The sequence below is a fragment of the Patiria miniata genome, unplaced genomic scaffold, assembly GCF_015706575.1.
Source record: "Patiria miniata isolate m_02_andy unplaced genomic scaffold, ASM1570657v1 HiC_scaffold_6, whole genome shotgun sequence".
NCBI lineage: Eukaryota > Metazoa > Echinodermata > Asteroidea > Valvatida > Asterinidae > Patiria > Patiria miniata.
The window spans coordinates 10,703,695-10,720,900 of record NW_024037073.1 but is presented as its reverse complement, the minus strand read 5'-3'; the positions used below and the strand labels follow the sequence as shown (position 1 = coordinate 10,720,900).

Sequence of the window (17,206 nt, the reverse complement as noted above, 5' to 3'; positions counted from 1 at the left end):
TGAACAGCGCCCCCATGTGAAGATGGTGTCCAGCGCCCCTCCCCCCCTCCGGTCCAGCCCTCACAGCTTCCCTAGGACAAGAACCCTGACTATATACGACGCTGTTTAGGACCAATCTGTTGATGGCTGGCAAACACTGAAAGCAGCGTACGTAATGGATGGCAGGACTCCCAACAACGGCTTCAATCCAGGAAGGGGGTTGGGAGGGGGTATGGAGGAGATGGATCATCCTCCATGGAAAAGCTTAACACAGAAATGGCGAATATGATATCCTATCCGCTTGATCAAACCAAAAAAAGAGAAGACGTGAAATCAGGAGAAAGCATCACGTTTCCAAATTTGCCGGGGCATTCCCCAGCACCCCCCCCCCTCACGGGGCTTGCCTTTGGCACCCTTTCACTCAGTTGTCCCTTCATATCAACTCCCCTACCCCCTTGTACCTAAAAACTAGAGCCACCCCTAATTATTGTATGGACCAACCCTCAGTTGTCGCACCAAACCAACCAATAACACTCCTGGAAGCAAAAGGCAGGATTTGTAGGCCTACTGGTGTGTTGCTGATGTGTGAACTGCAAAGGTTTTGCAATTTTCAGCGGATTCTAAGACAAATCATGGAAAACGTGAGGTTTGGGTTTGCTAAATATAGTCTGTCACGCAAGTAGGAGATCTTACGGTGCATTTCTCTTGTCCCTCACTGGAAACGCCGAGTGGGGAAACAGTTCTCCAAGCTACGTTTATTTAGGTAATATTAGGTTTTGTCCTTCACAGACATATAAACACTGTATACTCAGTGTGTTTACCTCCAAGGTGAAAGTTGGAATAACTTGAATCACTCGAGTGGGACTGGAACCCATGACCTCCCGAAGTTCCAGTGCAGGCGTCTCATCACTCGACCACCGAGCTTGCTGGATCGGTTGGCTGGTTCGAATCTGATGTACATAACAGCGGGTACCACATTTTACTATTCATAAGATGGAATATGCGTCGACGCAAATTCCATCTTATGAACGTTTATTACGCTTACGAGACAGAACAGTTTTCCTGGTCATATAACGCCGGCTGGCAGTTACACCATAGAACGCCGGAGCACAACTGAGTTCAATGCGAAGGAAATGGACGCCATCTGACACTAGATGAGGCGCTGTTCGTCACCGCGGGAGGGGGTTGAAGCAAGGACGGGGCTTCAGCCCTCTGGGTCCGCCACATCGATTAAGAAAACTTTCCAAGTGACCAAATTACTTACAATGATCAATAATTATCAACAATAATTCTATTTCAGGAAAGAGTTATCAGAAAATGAGTTAAGTGCATTACTTTACATACAGTTTCTGTTAGGCTTTTGCTAAGAAATTATTAGTGCAAATTATTTTGGTTCAACAAATTTCTGTGAATAGCATCGTTTTTAAAAAGGATTCCGTGTTATATAGCGCTTCCCCCCTAAGGATTCCAGGTCATAAATATATAGCGTACCAAATTTATAGAGCAATGACTGAAAACGACAAAAATTTAACTCGGACTTATTTATAACGTTCGTGTGAAAATTCGAGCCAGCAGTGTCATGGACCGACAGAAATTGACAGATTAAGAAAATGACATAATTTTAAAAGTTTACTTGTTTAACTTTTACTTCCGGTCAAGTTTCTCAATAACTCCCTCATCAATTAAAAATGATACTTCAGATCCATGGAATTCTACATAATGGCATGCTATTTCGAGTGGATTTTTTTCCGTAAGGATTTTCTGTCCTTCCTCACTCAGGCTAGATGAGGCTTAAGCAGGGCGAGTACGTGCTACACCAAGTTAAACAAACAAAAAATAAATCAAATTTTTATATAGGAAAAGTCAAATCGAAGAAATTAATGATATCGTTATTAACCGTTGATGTATTACCTTTGCCGTAATATAAAATTGCGTTTCAGTTGCTTCAGCAAAATGTGATGTTACGAGTTTTATTCTCACAAAAAGATGTTCATGTTTGACCTGTTTATTCTTCACAGTTTTCTCCGCCATATCCACGAGGACAGACGCAGGCATAAGAGTAGCCAAACGGGTAGCAGGTTCCACCATTCATACACGGATCACTGGCGCATCCATCTGTGTGGAAAGGAATTAAGTTCAAAGTTATTTGCCGAGCTATTAGATGTCCAACCACAATCGGTCATCGCAATGCATTTTGACACTGCGCTGTTGTAAATAATTAACTTTATTCTCATTTCCTCCAATTACTTCGTTGTTTGGTCATGTCGTCTGGGGTACACCATAAACAGCTTTGTTTTGTTGAAAGCAAAGTCCAAGGGGATGACTGACTAAATTTGCGTCCTTCATTTACACCCTTAATTGAACCCTTGGTTTTAATTTATCGGACTTATCATGTGCACCCGGATCATGATAAACACAGTAACTTTGCGTTTTCATCCCAGTTGAAAGGTATCAGCCATCAACAGTAGAGGGTAAGCACAAGCGAAATGTTTTCTCTTTACCTTGTCGGTCTATACAATCGTCGTCATGCTTTGTCAGATTTTGAAGCTGAAAGAGGTGCATACTGTTGTTTCATGAGTGCAACCGCGAACCAAATTACTACTGATGCCAAAAAGTATCCCCCAACAAAGAAATGTTCAATATAAAAAAAAAATAAGCGGCTTTTCGTACAATATTGGATTCACAAAATGCATTGTCGTTTTGTCAAGTCGCCATGAAGTTTAGCCTGAAGTGGTTACTTGATACGTTCGGGCAATGAAAACATGGGCAAAAAGAAATACATATTTCTTAAAGCAAAATCGAATTCGTCACAGGGCAAATTTGAGACAGTCCTTTTAGCCAAGTTTCACGCTTCTATCATCAAACAAACAATTTCACCAAATATTTTCACATGTGTGCAGTACTATAAACGCCAAGGCTCATTCAGCCAAAGCAGAGCTGTGTACGACTTCAATACAAAGCACTGGAGATACTATATTCAGAAAGTACGTACCCAATACAATCTTCTTTATCGGCCTTTAGCTCTTTGATTTCGAACCCGCTTGGATTATTCCAGTCATAATTTGAAATTTGTGAATGCTAATTGGTAAACTGCGCCTATAATTGAGAACTTGTACTTACTTGCTTGACAGTGATCTCCATAGATTCCGGATGGACACCTGCATTCGTATCTCTCATTGATGACAAGGCACGTTCCTCCAAACATACAAGGATTGTCATCACAAGCACTATTACCTGCAACATAACCAACATCATTATTAATAGACGGAATCAAATAGAGGACCTGGATAGAAATCCAACAACATCGTAACAAACGAATCGAAATCTACCTTAATTGACAGCCTGTCTCAGAGCTCGGAATTACACTTAAAAAAATGAATTTTGTGATGTGTAATATTTACGATGTTGGCATTTTAGTCCGTAGTAGGTGTAGGGACAAAGGCAGTAAAAGAAGTAGGAATCGGCGGCAGAGTCGAAGCAGGTTGCTCCGTTTATGCAGGGCTGCTGAGTTTCACACGGACCGGAAGAACCTGATGTAAATCAACACAGTTATCATAAAGGATTAAGTACATTACGATAAAATGAATGGACATCCCCCAATAGTATATATCATTCCTAATAACATGCATATATACATGTATTCACTTACCAGACTGGCTATTCTTTTTTCATTATCTAATTCTACTACAATACAGCGTTTATAAATGCAATATGAATCCACTTCATTGAATACAGAATGCAGTGACTTATGTGAGAACATTGATGTGCTGTTAACGAATGCAACCCTTTACCCAATAAATTGGCAAGTATATTAGCAAACCAGTAAGTTAAACTCCCAACCCGTATCACCAGTATTTGAGCAAGGCAACAAACAAGCCAACTCGTAAAAAAGATTCACGATTTCAAGGGAGTATATAAATTTCAACACCGAACCAATTCAGTTGCATATAATATAAGCTGGCAAAGGCTAATCGTCCTCAGAATGTTGTAAAGGCTGCAAAAAGCTGCAGCGCTGTATAAATACTTGCATGAATGCAGATAGAACATTACAGCGGTACAAATGATTTTAGTTACCTAATGCAACTGAATTAAGGGTTAAATGTAAGATACTTACATAGACCGAAGATGCCACAGAGGCAGAGAATAACGATGCTTACCGCCTTCATTGTTGATCCCTCGCAGACTGAAAAAAACTTCCGAAAAAATCGTTCTTTATATGCCCTTTTCTCTGAATGCGTGAGAAAATGAAAACCTAATCAAGCACAGGAAACAGGTGTGTTTTATTTTACAAACAAGGGTGTTGAGATGCGTACTGGTTTGTTGATTGTTGTCTGAAAATAAGAGGTGAGTGTTATCTTAATGTTGATAGCGTTGAGATACCTTTTTGTTTGTTTCAGCAATGTAATTATTTGCACATCTATTTTTTGCTTATCATTCTAGGGAAACAACTGTTCAATTCTTAGGGGGATAGCTTGAATCAAATTGTGATGAAACGTCCAATAGATAAACTGACAGATTGATAGATAATAATCTGTCAGTTTTGTTCGGTGCACGAATGCGTTTGAATTCAGCTTGCGATGGTCTCCCAGACTAATCCCCACCCCAATAATTTTGGATCATTCGGAATGCGCAGTAGATGGTCCGGGAACCAGTCTAGATCTCCCCCAATTCTCCTTTTTTTTGGCCGTTGAGAGGTACTTGTGCACGGAGCCCATCATACCGACGACAGAGTCAGGCAGTTGAAAACTACACGAGAATGACGTTAACGGGTGGAGTGGTTAGTGTATGCATCCGTAGAATACGTGCGAAATTTGGATAATGAAAAATATATATATCGTCTTCGGCACATAAAACGCACGTTGATATAAATGTGGCTGTGGCCAAGACACAAGATAACGATGCGCGACAAGTTATGGCAGATAGTTTGGAATTCAGGTACCTGAATCACCACTAGTGGGAGAGAGGGTGAGGGGTGCGAGTGCCTGCTCAAAGAGGCAAAGGGAGGCCGGTTGTGTGTGTTGAAAATCTGAGGACAAAACAGAGAACTCCTCTGGCCCGCGCTAAATTGAGTGAAAGATAATGGCTTATATAAATTGAAATATCGGTACCGAATCAACATAGTCAGTTTCGGTTAACAAATAATATAACTTGGGTTTCTCACGCGAGGGTGGGTTGTTCAGGCTTCGGGATGATCCACTGCACAATATTCTACATAAAAACATAAAGATAATGGTATCTGCGGCTCTCGCTTTCGCAACGAGCAATGTACACAAACTGGATCAAGGTTACATAAATATTACTGTCATAAGTTGTATTTAACAAAATCAGAGCCCTTTCGTGCTTGACACAATAGCATGAATACGTGGCCAACTGGTTATTCATCTCATTGTGCTGCTGCAGAGCCATTTCTCTAGGTTATTTATAACCTTTATCCTGGCCAAGTCACTCCAAAATAGTTTGCACCAAATTTCCTCAATTGTACTTCCTCCTTTGGTGAGAAAGGACGGCGTAAGCAGGCCTACACGTAGAAATAATCTTTTGTCAATCATTTACATGCGCTCCTCGGCTAACAATCCACCCGAAACAATAAGTGCTCCCGAGACCTGTAAAACGTTTTATTTCAATAAGCTACCATGATGGTGGACGGAATAAATAAACCAAGACATCTGTTACTGATGATCATCATTTCGCCATATCTCAATGTAGCACCGGCGCTGACAAAAGGTAAGATACATTCTTCTTTGAAGCAGACCGTACCCTTCCAATCCTTCGTATTATTGCACTCAAACATTCGTTTACATTTTTTTTTTATATTTTATTACATTCCGTTGAACTGAATATGCCAAGTTAAAAAAATGTTGAGGGCTGGCATATCAATAACAAGATTTGTGAATGCTATTTTTCCTTGATTTCGACTACCAAGGTGCAGATAATGGGATTTTCTATAGGACTACATCTGTGTATTTTGATCCTTCGTCAGGGCCAGAAGCATGGGCGTCGCCAGGATTTTTTTCAAGGGGGGGGGGGGAGGCAAACCAAATTTCCCCCAAACATTTCTGAACTTTTTCATTACATTCTCAATTTATCATTTTTCCGAGCGTGAGCAGGGGACCATTTGCCCTACCCCCCTTAAAATAAGCAGCAATATGGCCCCCTTGCCCTCACCCCCGCGACGCCCATGGCCAGAAGTTGCTACAATACTTGTACAACATTCACTAGCAGGGCCAAAATGTGCATTCAGGCGTCCACAGTTATTATCATTTCCAATGATTAACCAAATACCACTGACTTATACAACCTATAGAAAGTCTGCTTGACTCCTAACATGGCGCATTTGAAGTTTAAACCAAAATTTCATATGAAGACAAATCCCGGTAAGCGTCTTGTATTTACTTACCAGTTACAAAATAACAAGAGAAATGTCATTTCGAATCAATTTCTAGATTTTATTTTGAAGTGTGCAGAGAACTCCTTTAATATTGCGCCTTGAAATATAATCTGTGTCTCACTATGATGTTTGATATGCCAGTGGAGGAAAAATGACTTATATTTGTGTTCAGCTTTGACAAAGGAGACCTTAGGGAAATGATTTCCAGTTCAATTCAGAAATGTCGGAATCTGTGTCGTGAGGACTTCAGTTGACCGATGGCCTCCTAATAACGTGATCCACCCTTGCTCTTAATGTAAAAAAGTAATGATTTCTATCAGCGTATCTATTTTCTTGTTCACTGACAGCAAAGGAATACTTACAATAGTTTTGAGTTGATTTTTGTGTTCACACTTTGCATCCTTTTGGTGACACAACAGCCTTGTTTGATGCTACACAAATTCATTCCATGCACATTTTGGGCTTGTATAGAGCCGATTAAATACAATTATTGTGCCAACAAACAAAAAACGATCCCCAAACCCACCAAAACTAAAACAAAGCAAAACAAACAAATAAATGCAAGGAGAATTAAACATTCATTTCTTCAGTGTTTTCTGCAGTGACGTTTCCGGCGCTAAATCAAGAAGATTTTACAGAGATCCACAATGTGATGTGTATATTTGTATAGTCTTAATTGTTAACGTCGGTCATGTATACCGACGACAGAACGTCATTCTAAAACGGTGGTCTAAACATTAACAACGGTTGAGTCAGGCAGTTGAAAACTATCCCAGAATGACGTCAATGGATGGAGCGGTTAGTGCACCCGTAGAATACGTGCAAAATTCGGATATTAAAAAAAATATATATTACGTCTACGGCACATAACTAAAACGCCCGTTGGTGTTAATGTGGCTGCGGCCAAGGCATGATATCATGATGCGATACAAAGTAACACTTATTATGACAGGTAGTTTGGAGTTCAGGTACCTGAATCACCACTCGTGGGCATGAGGGTGAGGGAGGGGAGTGCCTGCTTGAAGAGGCAAATACAGGCCAATGAATACACAGTGTGTGTTGAAAATCTGAGGCCAAAAAAGTCCCCCGCTAAATTGATCGACAAAAATGGCGTTTATACAAATTGAAATATTTGTAGGGAATCAACAAAGTAAATTTCAGGCAACAGATAAAACAACTCGTGTTTCCCACGCGATTGTGGGTTCTTCGGGCTTCGGAGTTACACCGCACAATTCTACATAAAAAACACCTAAACAGATAATGGCATCTGCGGCTTTCGATTTCGCGACGAACAAGTACACAAACGGCATCAAGGTTACATAAATATTAATGTCGTAGTTGTTTTTATTAAAATTTTCGTGCTTGACGCTAGAAGAATGAATACACGGCCAACTGCTTATTCATATCATTGTGCTGCTTTGTAGAACCATTCTTTCAAGTTAATTAAAGCCTTTATCCTGGCCAAGTCACTCAAAACTAGTTGGCACCAAATTGTACTGTACGTACTTCCTCCTGTGGTGCAAAGGATGTGCGTGAACAAATCTACACATAGGAATATCTGTTTGTCGATCATTGATATGCATGTAAAACTGCCTTTTTTTTCATTAAAAAAGCTACCATCATGGCTGACGAAATCAATAAATCAAGACAGCTGCTACTGATGATCATTATTTTGTGATTTCTGAATTTTGCACCTACGCTGTCAACAGGTAAAGACATTTCTTATTCAAAATATCCTTCCAATCCTTAGTATAATTGCGTCAATGAGACAGATACGTTGATCGGTGGATTAAAAGTGCACTAGAAACACTCATTTTATTAGATGCACTGTGATACATTCTGTTGAAAAGGGTATGCCCATACAGTTTAAAAGATGTTGAGGTCTGGCATACATAGTTATCACACGATTTCTGAGTGCTATTTTCCCTTAACTTCGACTACCCGGGTAAGATAATGAGAATTTTTGCATTCAAATTGGGACAAATTTTCGATATGATTTCAATATTAAGGAATGGGCCCACAAGCCCTCTAATCAGTAGTGGATTAACGCACTTGCCTATATTGGGCCCGGGCCCAGACCGAAGGCTTCCAACATTTGGGGGCCTCCAACGAAATGAGGATCATATTTCATCCTTCCTCAGGGACAGGAAGTTGCTACAATTTCAGAACATTAGCTGGACCAAAATGTGAATTCATGTGTCCACAGTCATTAGAGTCTCCAATGTTTTACCAAATATTACTGTGGTTATACGCCCCGCAGAAAGTCTGCTTGACTCCGACAGCGTGGCGCATTTAAAGTTTAAACCCAAATTCCATATGAAGACGAATTCCGGTAAGCATCTTGTATTTGCTGACCCGTTACTATTACTGGATTTTATTTTGAAGTGTGCAATGAACCATTTTATTGCGCCGTGAAATTATAATTTTTGTACCACAATCATGATGTTGGATTATGCCAGCGGACTTAAATTTTTTCTTTTGAGCTTTGACCGATAAAAAAGCTTAGAGATATGTTTGCGGTTCATTTCAGAAAATTTGGGATTTGTTTTGTGGGGCCTTCTACATTTCGTGGGTCAGTGGCCTCCGATTCTGATAACGTGATACGGTCCAGATCATATTAAAATAAAGCAATGAGCACTATTACCCTCAATTTTTCAAACTTCAATGTTCCCTTAACCAATATTCCTTTGTCCTTTGTCCACGAATTTCGATATGTTTACTAATTAGACCACGAGCAACAAATATAATGTAATTGCAACAGCAAAATTTGGCCTCTAAAGGGGGGGGGGGGGCTGTGACATTAGGGAGACATGAACATGTCTCCCTAATGACTGATGTCTCCCATCTTGCGATAACGTGTCTCCTTTGCGATAACGTGTCTCCTTTAATAATGGTACCTTTACAATAATTACCGTAAGCGTATAAATTTCATGTTCACTGATAAATGTGTTGACGTTTGTGTTTACACTTTGAATCCTTTGGTGGTACATGTAGCTTTGTTTGATGCCTCACAAATGCATTTGATGAACACTTTAAATTGTCGAGGCTAATGATTACTTTTTTGTCAAAATTTTGTCGAAAAAATAATAGCCACGGAGCTACCGACCACCAGGGAGCCAACCACCACAGGGCCACCAACAACCACAGGGCCACCAACAACCACAGGGCCACCGACAACCACAAAACCACCAACCACCACAGGGCCATCAACAACCACGCGGCCAACAACGGGGCTACCGACCACCAGGGAGCCAACCACCACAGGGCCACCAACAACCACAGGGCCACCGACAACCACAAAACCACCAACCACCACAGGGCCATCAACAACCACGCGGCCAACAACGGGGCTACCAACCACCAGGGAGCCAACCACCACAGGGCCACCAACAACCACGGGGCCACCGACAACCACAAAACCACCAACCACCACAGGGCCACCAACAACCATGCGGCCAACAACGGGGCTACCAACCACCACGGGGCTACCAACCACCACGGAGTTAATACCGATGACCCCGTGGTGGTGGTGTGACTGTCCTTCAACCACCACGGGGATGCCGACCACTAGCGAGCTACCAACCACCACGGAGCCGCCAACCACCACGGAGCCGCCAACCACCACGGGGCTACCAACCACCACGGGTCTACCAACCACCACGGAGTTACCGATGACCCCGTGGTGGTGGTGTGACTGTCTTTCAACCACCACGGGGATAACGACTACTAGCGAGCATGCTGGTAAATCTCTAATCCATTATTCAGACCATTAATTAAGGTCTGGGTGTACATTGTGGCTCATAGATCAACTCAGGTAAAAATAAAAATATAAAGTATTTTCGGTCTCATTATACTTTCTGCTCGTTCCAATGAGGCGTTCGTGCCTCTAGTCATGCATTGCATGTCGGGCAATATGTTGTGATACGTGCTTTGTCAGGTGATACATTCGGAGTTGGCATATAGTCTGTGACATGGCTTTGTACAGCTGCAGCAGATTCTATCTCAAATGAAGGCATATACCAATTCACTTTGACATATTTAAGTAACAGATTTGTACGGCAATTAAAAAAACCAAACAATTTTCCTGTACATGTGAAGCCATAGTACATCAATTCTTTGGTTTCATGTCTCCAGTCGCGACTCGATCACCACTTCATGACAATGGTTTGTTATTTTACTTTTGTTGCTAGATAACGTGTCTCCAATTCTCATTTGCCCATCAAATGCTGAAGTAACTCTTGATGCTGGAGTAAGCAGTGCTAGAGTTGAATGGTCACCAGATCTACCGTCTGGTAGCGATAATGTTGACGGAATTATCGACATTATTGTGTGTAGGGATGAAGGCAACGCATTGGTGGTATCAGGTGGTGTTTACGCAGAGGGGGTAATGATAGTGACATGCACAGCCAGAGATTCATCTGGAAACGAAGGAACGTGCAGATTTACTGTCATAGTTCAAGGTAAATTGAAATTATGTTCTGATAATAACGGTCTCAACTACTTATGTCGATCTGGACCGGTTTACTAAAGTCTTCACTCTAATTTATCTCATTTGCATATCAGATGCCGATACAGGAAATGACACTGCTATTATTGCAGTGATTTGCGTTCTCAGCACGCTGTTACTCCTTGTGGTCACAGTTTTCATTGTGCGGCACATCAGGGCGAAGATTCAACAGAGAACACAGAATGCTGAGGGTGTCAACTCGTCAGATATTGAAATGGTACGTCTGTTCAATTCGCGCCTACATTTATTGTCATAGGGCATATACAGTTACGGCAGGCGCGGTTCTAGAACCAATATTTTTTTTGGGGGGGGGGGGCTAGCACGGTGGATCCAGAATTTTTTTTCAGGGAGACGTGCTATAATTTAGACCGGTTATTTTTTCCAGACACTTAGGCCTCCGAAAATCAATAGGTGGTTGGGGGGGGGGGGGGGCGGGCTCATGCCATATTTTTAGGGGGAGACCGTTCGCATGTACATCACAATCCTTCTTTTTGCTAATGCAATTTTTTTTTACGAAATTTATTTTTTTTTTTTGGGGGGGGGGCTAGACAAAATTTTTGGGGGGCTACAGCCCCCCCGGAGAACCGCGCCTGAGTTACGGCATATATAAGTTTTAGATCCAAGGTTTTAGAAGGTGTGTATGGTAGCGTGTACTTGTTTGCTTTGCGAAAGAGCGAAAGAAAAAACTCGTTGGATTGAATTATATATATTTTGTACAAGGAAGCAGTTGTTAGAAGCGGTAAAAAAGGTGAGCCCATTTTTATTCCAAAAATAAATGTTTCTTTTTGCTGGGGGCAATTTTCTTTTAAGGTGTCAAAGAAATGTAAAAAAAAATATGCAGTCCGCTTAACACCGAAATCTTCGACTGTGTGCATCTGTGCAAATAATCAACGTAGCTATACTGTCCTTTCAACAGAATTTAACCACTGTTTATGAAGACAAGATCACCCCAGAGGGTCAAACATCTACTGTTTATGAGGATGTCGGCCTCCCATCCTGGGCCGGTACGTGGGAAATCCTTTGGAGCAATCTAGGTGTCGGTGATCACGTCCTTGGCAGTGGTTACTTTGGAGAGGTCCGACTGGGGACTGTGTTTGTTCGTGGGAAGAAGACCCGATCTGCTATCAAGATACTCAAAGGTAAAATGAACCACACCTCCTCACATTGCTTCTATGTTATTAAAAATAATAATACCGGAGTCTTATATAGCGCACGTATCTACTAACAATTAGATACTCAAGGCGCTGGAAATTATGTCTAATATTAGAGATAGGTCAATAAAGTTCATGAGATTATGAGACCTATTATGTAGCACCTTATTGTATACGAGGTGCTGTGGCGCATATTGCAGCCAGCACTGCCAGAAACAGAGGGGTAAACCCCTTCTCTAAGCGATAAGTGTTACTGGGTTCTTTAACGTGCATTACACAACACACGGGACCTACGGCTTTACGTCCCATCCGAAGGACGAAGCAATAATGGTAAAGTGTTTTGTTCAAAAACACAAGAATCATGTTCCCACGGTCAGGATTCGAACCCATGTACCACGGCACACGAGTCGAACACCATATCCAATGGACCACAACACAAGGTCAACTGTCTTGGAATGTAACGAACTTAGAATGTTGTGTTTTCTTCATACATAAATGTTGATATAATTGATTCGCAAATCACGAACATAACACTGAATTTTCAAATCATAAGATCAGCTGTGCCCCTTTTAAGTGTAAATCTCGATCATTCATACAAGATGTGGTGTAGGCCAAGTGACATAATTATGTTTAAAATTTGATGTTTTGGAGTCACATGCTGACATCTTCCAGCCAATAGTTCCCTTCGGCAATGCATGCATATCTCTTGAAGTGTGAATAGTTCGAAAGTGTGTGCGAAATAACATGCAAAAAAAATGCTTAAAATAATGTTTTGGGTGCCCGCCGGTTGCCTGTCGGCATGACGCCACCTGACACATGGTTTATATTTGGTTGCGTTTTGGCAGTAGGGAAAGGTCACTGATGTTACAAAAATAATAAAGACACGCATCTTACTTATTTAGAAATGTTTAAGTGATACCTATCGATGATGACAGTGATGACATAATTCTTTGTACTTGTTTCAGGACAAGCCTCAGCTAGTGAACGTGCCGACTTCATGGACGAATTCCGTACCATGTCCTCCATCGGCCACCATGAAAATGTGGTCTCACTGCTCGGTGCTTGTCAGCATGAAGGTAATCCGAAAATATCGAAAAGTATTGATTATAATTGCAGTTTTTTTTAACATATGCCTGACAACTCCCCCCAATTTTACTGAAATTAAATTGGTTCCCTGATAACATCTAGAACCCAGAGACCCAGCCTGTGACATTATTCGAAATTGTATTATTGGTATAGGTTACTGGAAACATTTCATTGAAGCGTTTTCTACCCTTAAATTTCTAATCCAGGGATTTCCATCATTTTATAAAATAATGGTTTTGAAACACTGATTGACACATGTATTTGCTTTTATCTCAGACGTCCTGTATGTCGCTCTTGAGTATCTTCGAAACGGCGATCTGCGAAGCTATCTGCGAGCGAACTTTTCGACGTCCAGCTCTAAGGGTGCATTGACGTCACACCAGCTTGTCACATTTGCCTTGGATGTCGCCAAGGGAATGAAACATCTCGCTGAATCAGGGGTAGGCCTGCGCGTCCTCTCATGGTCTTAGATGAAAACACAAAAACAATTTGGAACTTCTGCGTCCGAATTCAGTCATGCTTTTATACTTGATACAGGTTATACATCGCGATTTGGCGGCGAGAAATGTTCTGCTTGGGGATGGTTTAATCGCAAAGGTTTCCGATTTTGGCCTGTCGCGCGGAGAGGATATCTATGTTCAGACGTCAACTGTGAGTTTCTTTTATTTATGGATCAAATTTGTTCTAGTATATTGCGCTGTTCAGCACAATTACGAGTTACGGATGTGGGGAACATTCGAATAAATTATAGTCCCGTTATCACGTTGGTCGACGGTCCTTTACATACGAAGCATGATTGTGTGTATGACCTCTATGATGGCCTGAGTTTGTTTCTGCATTCAATAGTGGACGTTGAGCAATAGAGGACAGTAGGATCCCCAAATCCCGAGAGGTCCTCAATTTGGATTCGTGTACAAAACATATGGAAGGACTTCCTAAAAAGTTAACCGTGTACATACAAAAGAGGGACGGGGCCCCCGATTGCAGGCATTAAATACTAAGTGTGTGCGTATGGGTGCGTGTGCAAACACTGCCTTTTGGGGTACCGGAACAATGGGAGGTACCCCACAAGGAATGCCCACCGACTTGCGGGGTACCATTTTGGTACCCCACAAGTTTTTCACGAAATAGATATACGGATTTTACTCAAAAACTAGGAATTTCCAAGGTGGGTTGATTTGTCGCAAATAGAAGAGTTTTAGAAAAGGGATATTACGTCCGAATTTCAGCCCAAGACATTAACTCTGGTTAGAATAAGAGCATTTTGACATTAGTGTGCGACGTTGTAAAATGTTAGTACACGAGAATAAAGGAAGTACCCCACTTCTATGCCTATGTAAGCGTGGGTGTGTGGGTGGGTCAGGAGGAGGGGGGGGGGGCTCGATGGATAATTTCAAAACCTTTTGTAAACAGCTTTGTTGTTTCTGTTGAATATACTCGTAGAGACGTGTTCCTACCCGCTGGCTGGCTATGGAATCTTTAAGACACCAGACCTACACTACTCAGAGCGATGTGTAAGTTGTTATCGGTTATGCCACAATCGAGCCTTGCAAATTTTCTTTACCCCAATTCGTCTGAGAGACATGGGTTGAAAAATTGTGGTTAAATCTGCGGAGGGCGACATGGCGTGGTTGTAAGGGAATGTTAAAGTAATTGCGCATGGACTGTTTGAAGGTTCGATAGATTCGCTTGTGATGACATGGGCAATTCTTCTTGCAATAATCTTGCCCATTGTGTTTGGGTCTTTCAATATATTCAACTTTAATTCATTTCAAAAGAAAATTTATGAAAATAGCCCCCGAAGTTTAAGTTACCAGGACCTTGACTGAGCGACACATTTTTAATTCTTCCACAGGTGGTCGTTTGGCATCCTGTTATGGGAAATAGCAACCCTCGGTAAGTTCCTTTTTGTCAATCCAATTTAAATAAGGATCTAGTGGCTACAAAGCTTTGTTGCTTGACAATGTCTCATTTGAGAGTTACAAACCATACTGAAATATACACACAAAAATAAATCATTGTAACGAGTGGCTTGGGTGTTACTTCCCTCCCTTTTTTAACTGAATACCAATGGCCAAAGGACAAATCTGCGATGGCACTATATCCGATCACATATCTGCGGTACTAATAAAGTCAGTTCGTTGTTTAAGTAACAGGGATGTCAAATTCGCATAATGTGACGTTTGTATTATATGTGTCTGAAGGTGGAACCCCGTATCCAGATGTCAAGAATGCACGATCTTTAGCAGACCTGTTGAAGGAAGGATATCGCATGTCTAAACCACGAAACTGTGACGATGAAATGTAATGCTATTGAAGTATTATTCATTTTGCTATATCAGTGAACTGCATATTATGACTGAGGACATTAAATTACACGTTTGGTACTGCACTTGCTCTGCATCTCTTCGAGTAAAATACACATATTGACTGCTTCGACTGGTATAGTTAAACTAGTTTCCCGAGGTTTTCCACGGGGCACTCTTTTTTTTCCCGAGGCGAAGGGGAGAAGTTAAAGTAGTCAATATTTGTTTTATAACACCTCACCCACAGATTCCGCTTGAATTAAAAGATAACTGTTTATTCTAATATGAATACAATTAAAATGTATTCCATATTTCTCCCAAACACAATGGCGTCAATTCTTCTATTGATGTCATAAATTCGATTTATCTTTTTTCGTTACATATACCCAACGATTGGAAGTTTGAAACATTCCTTTCTACAAATGACATGGTTCTAAAATAGGGTGCCCCTATAAACATAAAGCATGTTAAGAAATAATTAATTTGTGCCTTTGATTCTTTTGACATACAGATACAACGTGATGATCCTGTGCTGGAACGATGATCCGAACAAAAGACCTTCGTTTATTGACCTGGTATCCATCTTGAGTAAGATGGATGGAAATAAAATAGAACATGTGAGTCCAAAGTTAAAATAGTTTTCATCAGTATCAGCGAGCGTTGACAATAAATGAAGCATAAGGTGTTTTGCATTTTTCTCATGCAGTTTTGCAAACTTCTTGTGTTTTAAAAACTTGCCTAAGTTCTACTTTTTAAAGCCATATTTAACATCTCTAATTGATCGAAGAACCTGGTATCTTTGACCGCGGGGTATTTTTTTTTTTTTTAAATCTCCCCTCCCTTTTTTGCGACTCCGAGGGGGAGGGGAGTTAACCCACTACCACCACGATCCGCCACTGATACAGATGAGTTTTACGATAACTAGATGATATCATATCATGAATTTTACACATTATCATATTTCGAATTTTTCCCCAGACCTACATGGCCGTGGATCCAAAAATATATGAAAACATGGTTCGATTGGAGCTCGACGACAAATAAGCCAGACACCGTCACGTGAGCAAGGTGTGTTCACGTGAGTGATGATGAGAGGGCTAGCGCAAACTGTTCCAATGCTTTTTTTTTCCTCCTTGCGTTTGATAGTGGGCATGTCATACTTCGGAATACAAAGTCCAGATTGGATGTTGACTTCATTCGTAGTGTTTATTTTATTCTTTTTAATAATCTGAAACCGAGTGATACTTCCACACAAATAAGGTCATCCATGGTGTACATATTGTAATTGGCTATTTGTACTGATTTAATTCGGGCGATTCACAATGCAGTGCGCCACCAAGCGTTTGCCACGGAAAGTTCATGTTTCCAAGTGAAGCGTTGAGAGATGGTCGACAAATTCGCAGCGCTGGACGTCAATTGTTAGTTTTTCTGGTCAGTAGTTCCGTAAGGGTATGATCCGAGTAGGTCTATGTTTGCCCTTTTCTTTTCTTTTCAACAATGGGTTTTTTTTGGTATAGCGGCAGAACGCTATATCCCAATCTATAACAAATATGATCAAGTTGTCTACAGACACTGATTCAAATGGGCCACGTTTTGTCGACCGTGAATTTGAAAAGCAGACTTTCCAAGGCAAACTCTTGGTGGCGCACTGCATTAAGAATCGCCCGAATTGTCTGTCAGCCATTATATAAAGTTGTTGATGCATGACGTATTTTGGGTATATGACTCTTCTTTTAATTATAGTTCACGAGCAACTTTTCTCCCGGTGAATTCAATCTACAATAGTTAA

At 41.1% G+C, this 17,206-nt stretch overlaps 2 protein-coding genes across 2 annotated transcripts; one reads left to right on the top strand and one right to left on the bottom strand.

Moving 5' to 3' along the window:
* Window positions 1-1,522: 1,522 nt before the first annotated feature.
* LOC119743531 (delta-like protein C) lies at window positions 1,523-4,209 on the bottom strand. The gene is made up of 4 exons (XM_038219954.1): window positions 4,094-4,209; window positions 3,381-3,509; window positions 3,100-3,213; window positions 1,523-2,094 (listed from the first exon to the last, which is right to left on the bottom strand). The coding sequence occupies exons 1-4, from the start codon at window positions 4,143-4,145 to the stop codon at window positions 1,985-1,987; spliced, it is 405 nt and encodes a 134-aa protein (XP_038075882.1). The 5' UTR covers window positions 4,146-4,209; the 3' UTR covers window positions 1,523-1,984.
* Window positions 4,210-5,612: 1,403 nt separating this feature from the next.
* On the top strand, window positions 5,613-16,668 carry LOC119742850 (angiopoietin-1 receptor-like). The gene is made up of 13 exons (XM_038219051.1): window positions 5,613-5,703; window positions 9,458-10,108; window positions 10,558-10,827; window positions 10,931-11,091; window positions 11,791-12,013; window positions 12,991-13,101; window positions 13,388-13,551; window positions 13,649-13,762; window positions 14,555-14,625; window positions 14,967-15,007; window positions 15,316-15,415; window positions 15,929-16,034; window positions 16,396-16,668. The coding sequence occupies exons 1-13, from the start codon at window positions 5,613-5,615 to the stop codon at window positions 16,459-16,461; spliced, it is 2,169 nt and encodes a 722-aa protein (XP_038074979.1). The 3' UTR covers window positions 16,462-16,668.
* Window positions 16,669-17,206: the final 538 nt, after the last annotated feature.